Source organism: Hemitrygon akajei, chromosome 8 (assembly GCF_048418815.1).
Source record: "Hemitrygon akajei chromosome 8, sHemAka1.3, whole genome shotgun sequence".
Classification (NCBI taxonomy): Eukaryota; Metazoa; Chordata; class Chondrichthyes; order Myliobatiformes; family Dasyatidae; genus Hemitrygon; species Hemitrygon akajei.
Window position 1 is genome coordinate 6,918,102 of NC_133131.1, and position 17,609 is coordinate 6,935,710.

The 17,609-nt window shown below is 40.6% G+C and overlaps 1 protein-coding gene across 1 annotated transcript in view; it reads right to left on the reverse strand.

The window, feature by feature from the left end:
* The window catches only part of brip1 (BRCA1 interacting helicase 1), a 263,801-nt gene that overhangs the window by 183,366 nt on the left and 62,826 nt on the right, over positions 1 to 17,609 (reverse strand). Inside the window, exons 8-11 of the mRNA XM_073053131.1 lie at positions 10,227 to 10,448; positions 9,921 to 10,120; positions 5,778 to 5,910; positions 1,351 to 1,505 (exon numbers count right to left, since the gene is read on the reverse strand). Coding sequence (XP_072909232.1) covers positions 1,351 to 1,505; positions 5,778 to 5,910; positions 9,921 to 10,120; positions 10,227 to 10,448 — 710 coding nt within the window. The remainder of the gene's footprint in view (positions 1 to 1,350; positions 1,506 to 5,777; positions 5,911 to 9,920; positions 10,121 to 10,226; positions 10,449 to 17,609) is intronic.

Here is a 17,609-nt window from a genome sequence, read left to right on the forward strand (position 1 = left end):
GTGTGCCAAGTTAGGAACTTCAATCATAGACATATTTATAATATATAATATGCAATTAGACACAATTACAGTTATCTGAGAATAGAACAGGCTGCAAAGTGCTTTTTACTTTGGTATACTACTATTAGTAATTTAGGTGAGCAAAACTAAAGCTAAACTTACAGAAATTAATATTGCAAAATTAATTTAAACAATTAATATCTGTGTTTCTAAAATATGCACTTTAATCCAAAGTTTTTAAAACACATTTATTTTATCCACAGATGGAAGCAATCCCTTCACTGTAAGCTCATAAAAGTAATAACCTTGAAGAAAATGTATTGCAATCCACTCAGATATGTTTAATTGGAAATGATCCTAGGTTTTAATATTGTAACTATCATGTTGTCTGATGCACTGGATTAAACTTAACGCTTGGTGTTCCACCTCTGAGATTTGGGCTAAACAATGTCACCATTTGAAATTTGCATGGACAAACGCAATTCTGATTTTTTTTTTTAAGGGGGCTCAATTAGAATAATGAGAATGCCTCCATGCATAACTGCCACCATTTCAGTAAATATTATAAATTATCTAAGTAACAAGCAGGAAAACATTTTGTTGCTGGCAGTAAAGGGCTCATCTAAGATTTTAACAGCATTCCAGAAGCTATATTCTCAATCTAAGGCACAACTGCGCGAATACAAAATATATTACAAAGACCATTTTTGAGAAACTGACATTTTGCAGAATTTCATTACCAGGATACATAAATGTGAATATTCTTTAGGTATTATAATTAATTAAATGCTGGAGTAACAAGGTGCCAACTAAGAGTCCAATTATTGATTTGTGAGGTATCTGTTTAGTTTCAGCAATGTATGTTTGGATAATTTCATTTCTTTTGCCTTTTAACTTTCCATATATGACAGAAATATCATCAACAATAGTAAAACAAATGCCAGAAATTATCAGGCACTAACAGGTGCAACTACTAATTTTATGCAAGTTATTCCCAAGATTTTAGATGGGAATACAGACATACAGCGTATATTGTAATCCTTTTCCTAATCCATAATTGATTTAAATTGATTGGGCTTTTGATTATTGTGTTGGCATGAGCATCATACACAAAGATCTGCCTAATCAAATCTCAATACACGTGGAACACAGAAAATGGAGATTCCACCATAGCTAGATATTGTACAGTATATTGTACAGTATAAATAGATTTTGCTTACAATTTATAAGAATTTTATAGCTGGCGTATTAAACTAAACATAAATTGTTTACAGAGCTGCAGCTTCAAATAATTAGTTTAAGCTTTAAAATAAACCACAGCTGTCATAGTCTGAACGTCAACCTATTCACCTGCTGTTGTTCCTGAACAAAAAATCAAGTACCACGAAGAGACCTTTCAGCACCATTTGTGTTGTAGCACTTATAGTTGGAACTGTTACTGACTCCTCCTGTCCATTCAGCACCATTATCTTTTCTTCCTTCTCTATCACAGCATCCAGATATTTCTGCACATCAGAAGATCATTCATATATTAAAATTACTATCACCTCAGTTAGCATCACAATATTAAAAGTGAATGACAAAGTTATCTTTTATCCCAATAATTATCAACATTAAGTTACAGTATTTTCAACAGCTGTATTTGCAGATTAGTCATAGTTATACAGCACAGAAAAAGGCCCATTAGCCCAGCTCGTCTGTGCTGACCAAGCTGTCTACCAGAACTAGACCCACTTCTCCATGTTCAGATTCAGAAATACATAGAAATGTTAATAACCAGCACACCCAAGGATGTGCTGGAGGAAGCCAGCAAGTGTCGCCACACATACTCCTCCAAATCTTCCCTAGCCACGTATGTATTGGAATCAACAGGCACAAAATGCTGGAGGATTCAGCAGATCAGGCAGCATCTATGGAAATGAATAAACATCGATGTTTTGGGCCAAGACCCTTCTTCAGGGACTAAATTTTTTTTAAATGTTGTGATCACCCACTTCTACATCTCCCACTGGCAACCCCTTAGGCTCTTTCTAAATCTTTTCCCTCTCATCTTAAACCTCCATCCTCTAATTTCAGACTCCTTTACCCTGGGGGAAAAAGACAATTCACCTTATTTATATCCCTCATTATTTCATATGCCTCCATGAGGTCACCCCTCCATCTTCTATGCTCCAAGATAAAAAAAATCCAGCCTGTCCTCTCCTTTTAACTCGAGCTTTCCAGTCCCAGTAAAATCCCAGCACATCTTTTCTGCACCCTTTCCAGCTTAATGACAGTAGCCAGTGCAGGAGCCATGCATCTGTTCTCCATCTGCATTGTATTGTGTTGTCCATTTATTATGTTTACTGTGATAACTAGTCACATGGGTGGGGGCATGGTCATATCTTTTGCTGACCAGTCAGTTATACTTAACTTTGTTTAATTCTCATGCAAACTTAATATCAGTAGTCACAGTTTCATAAGGTTCATTGCTTCAAGATAGTTTTTTTGCAAGTTGCTAATAAGAGATCGAATATATTCTTCAACTTTTGGAACATTATTAATGGATTAATTGGAGGGTGTGTCATACAAGGATAACAATCCATGGGGTTCACCAGCAGTAGCATTGATTTTTTAGAGTTGGGTCATAATCTGCATGGAAGTCGGTGACCAGTGGTATGCATCGGGGATCTGTTCTGGGACTACTTCTCTTCATTATTTTTATAAATGACGTGGTCAAAGAAGTGGAGGGATGGGTTAGTAAATTTGCTGATGACACAAAGGTTGGGGCTGTTGCAGATACTGTGTAGGGCTGTCAGAGGTTACAGCAGAACATCAATAGGTTGGAAAACTGGGCTGAGAAGTGGCAGATGGAGTTCAACCCAGATAAGTGTGAGGTAGTTCATCTTGGTCGGTAAAATATGATGGTAGAATATAGTATTAATGGAAAGAATCTTGACAGTGGAGAGGATCAGAGGGATCTTGGGGTCTGAGTTCATAGGACACTCAAAGCTGCTGCACAAGTTGACTCTGTGGTTAAGAAGGCATACGGTGCATTGGCCTTCATCATCCATGGGATTCAATTAAAGAGTCAACGGGTAATGTTACAGCTTTATAGGACCCTGGTTAGACCTCACTTGGAGTACTGTGCTCAGTTCTAGTCGCCTCACTACAGGAAGGATGTAGAAACTATAGAAAGGGTGCAGAGGAGATTTACAAGGATGTTGCCTGGATTGGGGAGCAAGCCTTATGAAAATAAGCTAAGTGATGGAGGATGAGAGGTGACTGATTGAGGTGTACAAGATAATGAGAAGCATTGATAGTGTGGATAGTCAGAGGCTTTTTCCCAGGGCTGAAATGGCTTAACACGAGGGGGCACAGTTTTAAGGCGCTTGGAAGTAGGTACAGAGGAGATGTCAGGGGCAAGTTTTATTATGCAGAGGGTAGTGAGTGCATGGAATGGGCTGCCAACGACGATGGTGGAGGTGGGTAAGATGATGTGTTTTAAGAGACTCCTGGATAGGTACACGGAGCTTAGAAAAATAGAGGGCTATGGGTAACCCGAGGTAATTTCTAAAATAAATACATGTTCAGCACAGCATTGTGGACTGAAGGGCCTGTATTGTGCTGTACGTTTTTCTATGTTTCTATGTGGAATTGGCCGCTACAGTCAGCTTTGGAGTCATCAGTAGAACAATATTAATGATGATAAGATTTCTCCAACAGATATAGTGGTATCTGTGGTGAGAATTTCCTGTTTTCTATTGCTTGCTGCTGCCATTTCAAATGGATCCCTGTGCCCAGTAGCTGTAATATTATCTAACCACAAAGTACACTGCAGATGCTGTGGTCAAATCAACATGTACAACACGCTGGAGGAACTCAGTAGGTCGGGCAGCATCCATGGAAACTAACAGTCAACATTTCGGGCCGAGACCCTTCGTCAGGACTGAAGAGGGAGGGGGTAGAGGCCCTATAAAGAAGGTGGGGGATGGTGGGAAGGAGAAGGCTGGTGGGTGCCAGGTGAAAAACCAATCAGAGGAAAGATCAAGGGGTGGGGGAGGGGAAGCAGGGAGGGGATAGGCAGGAAAGGTGAAGGAGGAATGTAAGGGGAAAGCACTGTGTCGTAGAAGAAGGCAGAATCATGAGAGAGGTGATAGGCAGCTGGAAGAGGAGGCAGAGTGAAACTGGGATGGGGGAAGGGAGAGGGAAAATTCGATGTTCATACCAAGGGTGTTGCTCCTCCAACCACTTGAGCAACACCTCATATACCGTCTGGGTAGACTCCAGCCCCTTGGTATGAACATCGAATTGTCCAACTTCCGGTAATTCCCTCCCTCTCCCTTCACCCATCCCAGTTTCACTCTGCCTCCTCCTCCAGCTGCCTATCACCTCTCTCATGATTCTGCCTTCTTCTATTACACAGTGCTTTCCCCTTACATTCTTTCTTCACCTTTCTTGCCTATCCCCTCCCTGCTTCCCTCCCCCACCCCTTGATCTTTCCTCTGATTGGTTTTTCACCTGGCACCCACCAACCTTCTCCTTCCCACCATCCCCTCACCTTCTTTATAGGGCCTCTGCCCCATCCCTCTTCAGTCCTGACGAAGTGTCTCGGCTCGAAACGTTGACTGTTCGTTTCCACGGATGCTGCCCGACCTGAAACTCATTCACAAGGCCAGTGATGTTGTGGGGGTGGAACTGGACTCTCTGACGGTGGTGTCTGAAAAGAGGATGCTGTCCAAGTTGCATGCCATCTTGGACAATGACTCCCATCCACTCCATAATGTACTGGTTAGGCACAGGAGTACATTCAGCCAGAGACTCATTCCACCGAGATGCAACACTGAGCGTCATAGGAAGTCATTCCTACCTGTGGCCATCAAACTTTACAACTCCTCCCTTGGAGTGTCAGACACTCTGAGCCAATAGGCTAGTCCTGGACTTATTTCCACTTGGCATAATTTACTTATTATCATTTAATTATTTCTGGTTTTATTTTGCTATATTTCTACTCTATTCTTGGTTGGTGCAACTGTAACAAAACTCAATTTCCCTCAGGATCAATAGAGTATGTCTGTCTGTCTGAGTTCTTCCAGAGTGTTGTAATATTACCTATCTGCCTAAATAGCCAATTAAATTAAAGAAGTTGCAGATATAATATCAAAAAGAAATAGCTCATTTGTAATTAACTCCTTAAACATTATACATCATTTGAATATTTACATATGATCGAGGTAAAATCCATGATATTGCAAAATAATGAAATAGCATTTAAAAGCTCCTCATATTTTGAAATAAGTCACCAAGACCTAAAATGCAGTTATCTTAATAACGACATTGACAATTTGCCCTGTAATCTCCAAGTCCATTAAAAACAACTTCAGATTTTGACTGCTGGATCCAAGACCACAGGTAATTGACCAAATAAACATTTTAAAAAAATATATCCGAAGTTCTTTCCTGGTAGGTTACAAAGCTAACCACTTGCCAAATGCATACCACAACTGGCATCTAGTAAAATCACCTCAACAACCAGTTCTCATTTGCTCACTGTGAGAAATACCAGAGATCTCCGAGCAGTATACATAAAATTATTGCAAATGTTAAGAGATTTAAAAGTTAGTTAACAACAGCATTGACTAAACTTCTGATAAGTTCTTTAGAGTGAAGGTTTGGAAATTGTGACAGGAGAAATAAGAGAAGGAAATTCAAAACCTGAAGTTAGATGTGGCTTCACATTTTATCAAGAGCTTCATGTTTTACCAAACTCTTCTTAATCTTATTAATAATCAAATTACCTGCAGCATATTAAATGTAGCACTAGTTAATCCCCAATTGTGAAAAATATTTATCATTTCTTTCCCATTCCAGACTTTGCAAGATGTTTCAAATTCCCGCTCCACCAGATTGCCAGAACTCTCCTTTAGCCAGCTGCAAAATAAAATTGCACAAGCAGCCATTAATAGTTAAATTACAACTCTGCAAAAGCATTTCTCATTTATTAATTGGCATTTGCTCCACAATAAGTATATTGAAGATTGGGTGATATTTTCTCAACATAGAATAAACTTAAACTCCATAAAACATACAATGAAATGTTAACTTAATGGCACCAGGGCCATGCCAAACTCATATGCTAATACTACACCAAAAAGGAACACTAAATATGGCAATAGTGAGAAAAACTGCATTTCTCCACAGGGAATAAAATAACTGGGCAACAAAACTTCAATAATGGAATAGAGGAAGAAAGAGATGAAGTTCTGCTTTTTAGCTTCCTTCCTAACTCCCTATATTCACTCTTCAGGACCTCAAGAATAGAATCTCTGCACTGCTGTTTGTGCCATATGCATTTCCTTTCTCTAGCTATGTCGTAGCTAAAATGTATCATGACTTCCAGCTGCTCAACCTCCCCTTAAAAATGCTGACTCAATGTGAGATGTTCCTTACCCTTGGTCCTGGGAGGCAACCTACCATCCATCTTGTTCTCATCTACAGAATCAGTTTACCTAACTAATGAAATCTCCTATCACTACCACTCTCTTCTTCTACCCCTTTCCTATCTGAGCAAGAGGCTCAGTATCAGAGATCTGGCAGCTGCAGCTTTCCCCTATTAGGTCATGTTGGGCCCTTGAAGAACGAATTGGATGAAATTGTTATGGGAAACAGAGAAATGGCAGAAGAATTTAATGAGTACTTTAGATCTGTCTTCACTAAGGAAGACACAAGCAATCTCCCAGATATATGGATGGGCCAAGGACATAGGGTAACAGAGGAAATGAAACAGATTGACATTAGGAAGGAAACGGTGATGAGTAGACTGATGGGACTGAATGCTGACAAATCCCCAGGTCCAGATGGTCTGCATCCTAGGGTACTAAAGGAGGTGGCCCTGGAAATTGCGGATGCATTGGTAATCATTTTCCAATGTTCCTTAGATTCAGGATCAGTTCCTGAGGATTGGAGAATGGCTAATGTTATCCCACTTTTTAAGAAAGGAGGGAGGGAGAAAACAGAGAACTATCGACCTGTCAGCCTAACGTCAGTAGTGGGGAAGATGCTAGAGTCCATTATCAAAGATGAAATAGTGGCATATCTAGATAGCAGTGATAGGATTGGGCCAAGCCAGCATGGATTTACCAAGGGTAAATCATGCTTGACTAATCTGTTGGAGTTTTTCGAGGATGTAACCAGGAAGTTAGATGAGGGAGATCCAGTGGATGTAGTGTACTTCGATTTTCAGAAGGCATTTGATAAGGTCCCACATAGGAGATTGGTGGGTAAAATCAAAGCTCATGGCATTGGGGGGAAGACATTGACATGGATAGAAAACTGGTTGGCAGATAGAAAGCAAAGGGTAGCAGTGAATGGGTGTTTCTCGGAATGGCAGGTGGTGACTAGTGGGGTGCCACAGGGCTCGGTATTGGGACCACAGCTGTTTACGATTTACATCAACGATTTAGATGAAGGCATTGAGAATAACATCAGCAAATTTGCTGATGATACTAAGCTGGGTGGCAGTGTGACATGTGATGAGGATGTTAGGAGAATTCAGGGTGACTTGGATAGGCTGGGTGAGTGGGCGGATACTTGGCAGATGACGTTTAATGTGAATAAGTGTGAGGTTATCCACTTTGGGAGTAAGAACAGGAAGGCAGATTATTATCTGAACGGTGTAAAGTTAGGTAAGGGAGAAATACAAAGAGATCTAGGAGTCCTTGTTCATCAGTCACTAAAGGTGAATGAGCATGTGCAGCAGGCAGTGAAGAAGGCTAATGGAATGTTGGCCTTTATTACAAAGGGAATTGAGTACAAGAGCAAGGAAATCCTCTTGCATTTGTACAGAGCCCTGGTGAGACCACACCTGGAGTATTGTGTACAGTTTTGGTCTCTAGGGTTAAGGAAGGACATCCTGGCTGTAGAGGAAGTGCAGCGTAGATTCACAAGGTTAATTCCTGGGATGTCAGGACTGTCTTACGCAGAGAGGTTAGAGAGACTGGGCTTGTACACGCTGGAATTAAGGAGATTGAGAGGGGATCTGATTGCAACATATAAGATTATTAAGGGATTGGACAAGATAGAGGCAGGAAATATGTTCCAGATGCTGGGAGAGTCCAGTACCAAAGGGCATGGTATGAGAATAAGGGGTAGGTCATTTAGGACAGAGTTAAGGAAAAACTTCTTCTCCCAGAGAGTTGTGGGGGTCTGGAATGCACTGCCTCGGAAGGCAGTGGAGGCCAATTCTCTGGATGCTTTCAAGAAGGAGCTAAGTAGGTATCTTATGGATAGGGGAATCAAGGGATATGGGGACAAGGCAGGAACCGGGTATTGATAGTAGATGATCAACCATGATCTCAAAATGGCGGTGCAAGCTCGAGGGGCCGAATGGTCCACTTCTGCATCTATTGTCTATTGTCATACCCCATAATCCATTGACAAATTAGCAAAATAAGTACCAAAGTTGAATCAATGTAAATAGGAAGCAGGGAGGTAATCTCACCAATGGACCATATGATTCATTAACCAAGACAGTGAAGAGTGATCAATTCACAACAACTTGATCCTCAAGATTACAGCCTTGCATACACTCACAAAAATGCCCCTTTAAATAATATGTGCACTGCGGAGTTATGGAAGTCAATTTATTCATGTAAACACAAAAACTTTTGCAGGCGCTGGAAGTCCAAAACAACACACACAAAATGCTGGAGGAACTCAGCAGGTCAGACAGTATCTATGAAAATGAATAAACAGTTGACAAGTCAGCTGAGAACTTTCTTCAGGTCAATTTACATATGTTTTTGTTCTGATGCTCCAAGTATCTAAAACATGCTCTACAATTGGTTATAATGAAGGATCAACATTGAAACTCTCCTACTCCCCTGTGGATAAAATTAAAATGGCCTGGGAGCAGGATTTAAATATCTCCTTATCCGAGGAGAGCTGGGACTCAGTTCTCAAATCGGTTAACTCAACCTCCCTTTGTGCTCGCCATTGCCTTTTACTGTTTAAGATTGTTCATAGAGCCCATATGTCTAAATCTAAACTATCTCGATTCTACCCTGGTATTAGTCCGCTCTGTGATAAATGCAAGAGGGGCGTGGCCTCTCTCATCCATATGTACTGGTTCTGTCCTAGCTTGGAGAAATTCTGGAAAGATGTCTTCACTACATTATCGGGTATTCTGAATCAGCACCTAGAACCTAACCCCTTAATTGCTCTGTTCGGTTTTTGGGGCGAGACAGATTTATGTTTGGGTCCGACCAAATGCCGAATACTATCCTTTGCCTCTCTCCTGGCGAGACGCTTGATCCTCCTTAGATGGAGAGATGTTGCCCCGCCCACTCATGCGCAATGGCTTAACGACATTATGGCCTGCTTGGACCTCGAAAAAATTCATTATTCAGTTCTTAATTCGGATCTAAAGTTCCATAAGGTCTGGGGACCTTTTATCGAGTACTTTCATAACCTTCCTCTTGACTAGGGTTTTTTTTTTCTTTTTTTTTTCCTCTTCTTTTCGGTCCCTTGCTTTCAGCTCCCTTTTTTTTCTGGTAGTAGGCATTACTATCCTCTGTTGCTAAGTGTATTCACAGTCTGGGAGTTTGACTGTCCGGACTTATACTCTTTATATTGTGTGGTGGCTGGTCTGCAGTTGTTGTTGTTTTTTTCTTGTGTTGTGGGGCTTGGGGAGGACACTAAGCTCACTTGTCTTTAATTTAGGTGCTTTTTTGTTAAATTCTCTTCCTTTGTAGCATATTGTTATTGTATGCTTAATCTTGCACTGTATTAATGCTCTTCATTGGGATTTGGGGTTTTTAATTTTGTAAAATGTTTTGAAAAACTAATAAAAAAAAAAATTTTTTAAAAAGAAACTTTCCTACTACAGGCTTTTAAAGCATTAAAATAGAAAAAGTTTCCAAACCAAACCAAACATCACATACTTTGTAAAACTATAACAGAAAGCCCGCAGTGCCTCATGATCACTTCTCCTGATGTTTTGGTTGACCATGGCGTCCAATTCTTCGCGAGCAAATAACAGCTGATTTTCTGTGACACTAAAACTAGAAGATTCCCTTGCACAGTCTTCAATGTTATGTGCTTCATCAAAGATAAGAATTTGGCCTTTCAGGTTAATCTTCATCTATTACAAGACAAAAAATATATATAAAGGAGTTACAGCAATCACCATGCACATTCCCAACTACACATAAACTAATATTGAGTTCTTTTCTTTCAAAAGTACTTACACTCTCCCTTATTTGTGGGTCCAGAAGATAATTATATGGGCAAAATACAATATCTGCCTCTTGCATCAATTCACGTGCTGCAAAGTATGTACATGAACGAAGCTTCTTTCCCAGGCTCACCAACTCTTCAATGTCCCAAGCAATTCGCAAACCATGAATCTCCTGTAAAGAACTTTGTTCCTTCATCTTATGGACACCATGATAGTAACGGCATGATTTTCCCTACAATCAGAAAACAAACAATGTTACCTGTAGTGATGAAAGAGTCAGGATAATATGCAGCATTTAAGAAGATTTAAGACACAAGAAAGACTACAGAAGCTGGTAATCTGGAGCAAAACACAAAATATTGGAGGAACTCAGCAGATCAGGTAGCATCAATAAAGGGAAATGGATACTCCATGTTTTGGGCCGAGACTCTTCATCACGATACTGATGAAAATTTGATTATGTCACAAGTGAAGTATAGTTTATGGAAATATTGAAGTGAATAATTAGCAACTGATTCTCATGTGGATAAAAGTGTAGGCATTGAAGTTCTATAAAAATATCAACTAACAAAGTGCATTTAGAAAAATGTTATATTTTCAGGATTTACACATGGTGCTTTTGTGAAGTCAAGGAGTTTGAAGAATTTGCACAGATTGCACTGCGTCAACAAAGGGCAACTAACTTAATTGATAGAATATGAATCCATCCACTTGTCCACTTACCTTTTAAAATAGTGATAAAGATCAGCAGATTTGAATGGAAAACGAGACTTTTTCCCAGGGCAGAAATGTCTAACACCAGGGGGCGTAAATCTTAAGGTGATTGGAGGAAAATATAGGAGGGATATCAAAGGCAAGTTTTTTTTGACAGAGAATGGTTAAGTGTGAGATAGAGACAGATACATTGGGCGCATTTAAGAGATTCATAAATAGGACGTGGATGACAGAAAAATGAAGGGCTACGTAGGAGGAAAGGGGTAGATTGATCTTAAGAGGAGGTTAAAAGGTCAGCACAGAATTATGGGCCAAAGGGCCTATACTGTGTGGTAGTGTTCTATGTTCTATGATTATATAGTACTTAAATGATCGATCCAGCAGAAAGTATCTGCCTAAAATTTATGTCCCAATTGTAGCGTAACAGTTTACTCAAAATAACACACAAAACTATGAAGCAGTAAAAAAGGCCAGTCCAAATTTTTGTTTGCAGTATTGAATGGTATGGTTACGCTGCTGCTTCACAGCTCCCAGTGACCTCCTTCCAGCTCACTCCCTTGGTGATGGGTGTTCTGGTTTTTCCCTACCTTCCAAAGCTGCTGGGGCTGGTAGGTTATTTGGCTGCTGTAACAATAACTCAAACAAACCAGTGCTGCTGGAGACCCCTCACGGGTACTAATCCTGTATGACATGCCCTCTGATCAATCGAGTAATAGTCAAACAAATGTATTTGATCCTTTATTAGCAACTAACAAAATCATACAATCTCGAAGGTTGGGTTTGTTTTGGATAACGTGGAGGGCTGTCAGAGGTTACAACGGGACATCGATAAGAAGCAAAACTGGACTGAGATGTGGCAAATGGAGTTCAACCCAGATTAAGTGTGAGATGGTTCATTTTGGTCGGTCAAATATGATGGCAGAATCTAATAATGGTAAGACACTTGGCAGTGTGGAGGATCAGAGGGATCTTGGGGTCCGAGTCCATAGGACACTCAAAGCTGCTGCGCAGGTTGACTCTGTGGTTAAGAAGGCATTAGGTGCATTGGCCTTCATCAACCGTGGGATTGAGTTTAAGAGCCAAGTAATGTTATAGCCATATAGGACCCTGGTCAGACTCCACTTGCAGTACTGCACTCAGTTCTGGTCACCTCACTACAGGAAGAATGTGGAAAATACAGAAAGGGTGCAGAGGAGATTTACAAGGATGTTGCCTGGATTGGGGAGCATGCCTTATGAAAATAGGTTGAGTGAACTCGGCCTTTTGTCCTTGGAGTGGCAGCGGATGAGAGGTGACCTGATAGAGGTGTATAAGATGATGAGAAGCATTAACTGTGTGGATATTCAGAGGTTTTTTCCTAGGGCTGAAATGGCTACCACAAGACAGCACAGTTTTAAGGTGCTTGGAAGTAGGTACAGTGGAGATGTCAGGGGTAAGTTTTTTTTCCTTAAAAACGCAGAGTGGTGAGTGAAAAATTCATCTTGAGATTCAGCTACAGATTGGCAAATATGACGTTGTGGCCATCTCTGAAACTTGGCTAATGGATGGCTGCCATTGGGAGCTTGACATCCAAGGATATACAGTAAATCGGAGAGATAGATTAGTAGGCAGAGGGGGTGGTGTAGCTCTATGTATAAGAAATAATAGTAAATCATTGAAAAGAGATGACATAGGATTCGAAGGTGTAGAGTCTCTATGGGTTGAGTTAAGAAACAGCAAGGATAAAAGGACCCTAATGGCAGTTGTATACAGGCCTCCAAACAGCAGCCAGGATGTGGACTACAAATTACAGCAGGAGATAGAAAAGGTGAGTCAGAAAGGCAATGTCATGATAATCATTGGGGATTTTAACATGAAAGTGGACTGGGAAAACCAGGTCAATACTGGACCTCAATAGACAGAATTTGTAGAATGTCAAAGGTATGGCTTTTTAGAACAGCTTGTTGTTGAGCTCACTAGGGGATCGGCTGTGCTGGATTGGGTGTTGGGCAATGATCCGGAGGTGATAAGAGAGCTTAAAGAACCCTCAGAGAACAGTGATCACAATATGATCAAGTTCACATTGAAATTTGAGAGGGAAAATAAATTCCAATGTGGCTGTATTTCAGTGAAATAAAGGAAATTATAATGGCATGAGAGAGGAACCAGCTGAAGTTGACTGGAAAGGGACATTTGCAGGAAAGAGCAGCAATGGTTGGAGCTTCTGCAAAAATTGAGGGAAGTGCAAGACAGATATATTCCAAATAAGAAATTTTCAAAGGGAAGAAGGACACTGCCGTGACTGACAAGGCAGAGCCAAAGTAAAAGCAAAAGAGAAGGCATACAAGGAAGCCAGAGCTAGTGGGAAGATAGAGGATTGGGGAGCTTGTAAAAACTTGCAACTAAGAAGGTCATTTGGAAGGAAAAGATGAATTATGAGAGGAAGTTGGCGACTAATATCAAAGAAGATACTAAAAGGTTTTTAAGTATATAAAGGGTAAAAGAGAATCAAGGGTATATATAGGACCAATACAAAATGATGCTGAAGATATTGTAATGAGAGATGCAGAGATGGCAGAGGAGCTGAATATGTATCTTGCATCAGTCTTCACAGTGGAAGACGTCTGCAGTATACCGAAAATTCAAGAGCGTCTGGGGAGTGAAGTTTGTGCAGTGAAAATTACGACTGAGAAGGTGCTCAGGAAGCTTAATAGTCTGAGGCTGGATAAATCTCCTGGGCCTGATGGAATGCACCCTCAGGTTCTGAAGGAAGTAGCTGGAGAGACTGCGGAGGCATTAACGATGATCTCTCAAGAATCGACAGATTCTGGCATTGTACCGGATGACTGGAAAATTGCAAATGTTATTCTGCTATTTAAGAAGGGTGGGAGGCAGCAGAAAGGAAATATAGACCTGTTAGACTGACATCAGTGATTGGGTTGTTGGAATCTATTGTTAGGGATGAGATTACCTGGAGGCACTTGACAAGATAGGCCAAAGCCAGCATGGTTTCCTGAAAGAAAATCCTGCCTGACAAACTTAATGCAATTCTTTGAGGAAATTACAAGCAGGGTAGACAAAGGAGATGCAGTAGACATGGTGCACTTGGATTTTCAGAAGTCCTTTGACAAGGTGCCGCACATGAAACTGCTTAGCAAGTTAACAGCCCATGGAATTACAGGGAAGTTACTAGCGTGGGTGGAGCATTGACTGGTGGGCAAAAAACAGAGTGGGAATAAAGGGATCCTATTCTGGCTGGCTGCCAGTTACCAGCGGAGTTCCACAGGGGTCGATGTTGGGATTGCTGCTTTTTACGCTGTATGTCAATGATTTGGACTACAGTATTAATGGATTTGTGGCTAAATTTGCCAAAGATACAAAGATAGGTGGAGGAGCAGGTAGTGTTGAGGGAACAGAGAGCCTGTAGAGAGACTTAGATAGTTTAGGGGAACAAGCAAAGAAGTGGCAAATGAAAAACAATGTTGGAAAGTGTACGTTTATGCACTTTGGTGGAAGAAATAAACAGGCAAGCTATTATTTAGATGGGGAGAGAATTCAAAATGCAGAGATGCAAAGGGACTTGGGAGTCCTTGTGCAAGATACCCTAAAGGTTAACCTCCAGGTTGAGTCGGTGGTGAAGAAGGTGAGTGCAATGTTGGTATCCATTTCTAGAGGTATAGAATATAAGAACAGGAATGTGATGTTGAGGCTTTATAAGGCATTTGTGAGACCACACTTGGAATATTGCGTGCAGTTTTGGACTCCTTATTTTAGAAAGGATGTACTGACATTGGAGAGGGTCCAGAAGATACACGAGAATGATTCCAGGAATGAAAGGGTTACCGTATGAGGAACGTCTGGCAGCTCTTGGACTGTATTCCCTGGAGTTCAGGAGAATGAAGGGGGATCTCATAGAAACATTGCAAATGTTAAAAGGCCTGAACAGATTAGATATGGCAAAGTTATATCCCATGGTAGGAGACTCTAGGACAAGAGGGCACGACTTCAGGATTGAAGGACATCCTTTTAGAACTGAGATACGAAGAAATTACTTTAGTCAGAGAGTACTAAGTCTGTGGAATTTGTTGCCACGAGTGGCTGTGGAGGCCAAGTCATTGGGTATATTTAAGGCAGAGATAGGTTCTTGATTAGCCAGGGCATCAAAGGGTATGGGGTGAAACCAAGGGAGTGGGGATGACTGGAGGAATTGGATCAGCCCATGATTGAATGGCAGATCGATGGGCCAAATGGCCAACTTCTGCTCCTATATCTTATGATCTTTTGGAGGGCGTGGAATGGGCTGCCGGCGACAGTAGTGGAGGCAGACACAATAGGGTCTTTAAAGAGACACCTGGATAGGTACACATAGAGGGCTATGGGTAACCCTAGGTAATTTCTAAAGTACATGTTCGGTACAGCATTGTGGGCTGAAGGGCCTGTATTATGCTGCAGGTTTTTTATGCTTCTATGTTTTTAAAGGCTTCTAGAGAACGATCTAACCAAAACTGAATCAGATAAGAGCTAGAGGTAGAAGGTACATGAGCCTCAGGACTCATATCATCATGTTTAAGAAAAGTTAGCACCCCTAAACCATCAGGCTCTTGAATAAAAGGGGATAACTACACTTACTTGCCCCATGATTGAGATGTTCCTGCAACCAATGATCTTACTTTAAAGTCACTTTATCTCATTATCTTGTTCTCATTATTTAATGCTATTTATTTATATTTGCATTTTCACAGTATGTTGCCTTCTGCAATCTAATTGATCTTTCATTGATCCTGTTATAGTTTACTATTCTATAGAATTGCTAAGTATGTCCACAGGAAAATGAATTTCTGGGTTGTATATGGTAACATTTATGTACTTTAATAATAAAATATACTTTGAACTTTGAAGAATGTGCAGAAAGCAGATGGCACAATGTAAATGTAAGGTAAACTGAAAGCAAAAATGACATCAGATGGCAGGAAACATCAAAGATAAAAACACAACGTCAGGTCAATTGTTTCCTAGTGTTACTTTTCGGTTACTGGAGCTAGCATGAAAACTGAAAATTAATTGAATTGTCTGTAGATCATCTGATTAGTTCAGGCAAATCAGTAACTAAGTATCCGCAAAATTTTACAATTATATAAATATCCTGGAATTCTGGAAATCCAAACATCTGGATGAATGATGTAGTCAAACTGGTTAGAATGGGAGGGAAGCTTAGCTCACCTCAATCCCCTCAGGAACTGGAGACACTGCTATGCCTTCTTGACTAAATAGGTGGTGTTGAGAGACCCATTATCTGCACTCCCAGAATCTCTGTCCACAAATGAGCTACTTAAGTGCAGTGTGGAGTGGTAGCTGCACTTTCCTAACTTCAAAAATCACCTCTTTAGTCTTGCCCACATTGAGACTCAAGTTGTCGTTCTTTCATCATCCTACCAGCCACTCTACCTCCTCTCTGTACGCCATCTCATCATCCTTAGCTTCCTCTGAAATGAACTAGCCAGTTACTCAAATTTTACTGAACTACCATAAGCAAAAGATGGCCTAACTAACAACAAACTAAGCCTAGACTCAAATATACGGAAGACTCGGCCAGCTTAGTTGGCTATGTAAAGTTCACATAATATTTGGTGACATGGCTAATTTGGAAATCCCAATGCACAGACAGAAAACTTGAACTGGTCATTATGGAATCAGGCCAGCATACTACTCACATTCATTAATCTCTATGATTTAAAGTGATTTACCTAAAGCTCTGGAGAATTCAACATTTAGGATGTGATGTACCCAATAGAAGATGAGGTGTTACTCTCATACTCAACAATTTAATTATTTTTGTGATTTATAGTAATCTTTATGTTTTTGTATCGTTCTGCTGCCACAAAACAACAAATTTCATGTTAAATGTCAGTGATAATAAATCCAATTCTGATTCGAGCTTCTTAGCTTTCACTTAACAGTGCAGAGTAGGAATGGAAAAGCAAATTAAAGTGATCGGCAACTGGAAGCTCAGAATCATTCATGTGGACCGGATGCAGGTGCCCAGAGATTGCCCAGTCTTTGTTTGGTTTGTTCAGAGCAGAGAAGGCCATTAATGCAGTGAGCATTAATGCAGTTACCTACATTGGAAAAAGGGAAAGTGAATCACTGCTTCTCCTGAACAGACTGTTTAGGTCAGAGGATGGTAGAAAGGGAAGACGTGAAAAGACAGGTGTTACATGTTCTCTGGTTGGTAGGTGGGGATGGAAAAATGGACCAGAAGCAATACCTTAGAAATGCCTAAAGAGAAGAGATGGGGAATATGGTGGTGGAACCTTGTCGGAACTTGCAGAAATTACATTAAGGCTGATGGCGTGGAAGGAAAAAGCCAGGGGAATTTTGTCCTTAAACTGTATAAGAGAAGAAATGGTGAGAGCAGAGTTGTGGGAAATACATGAAATCTGATCAAGAACTCTGTCCTTTGATATAGATCAGGAAGAACATTTCACCCATGCAAAATGTCTCCTCTTCAGAGGAAATGCAATAAAGACAGTGATCCTACAGCCAATAATCTCTCCAATCCTGGCAATCCAATTTATGAATATTGAAGACAATTAGACTGTCAAAAGAATGGTGCCTGTGTGCCTCCATTCTCAACAATGGCAAGGTTCAGCTCGTGATAAAGACAAGGCTGAAGGATTTCTCAGGATATCCAAAGAATGCA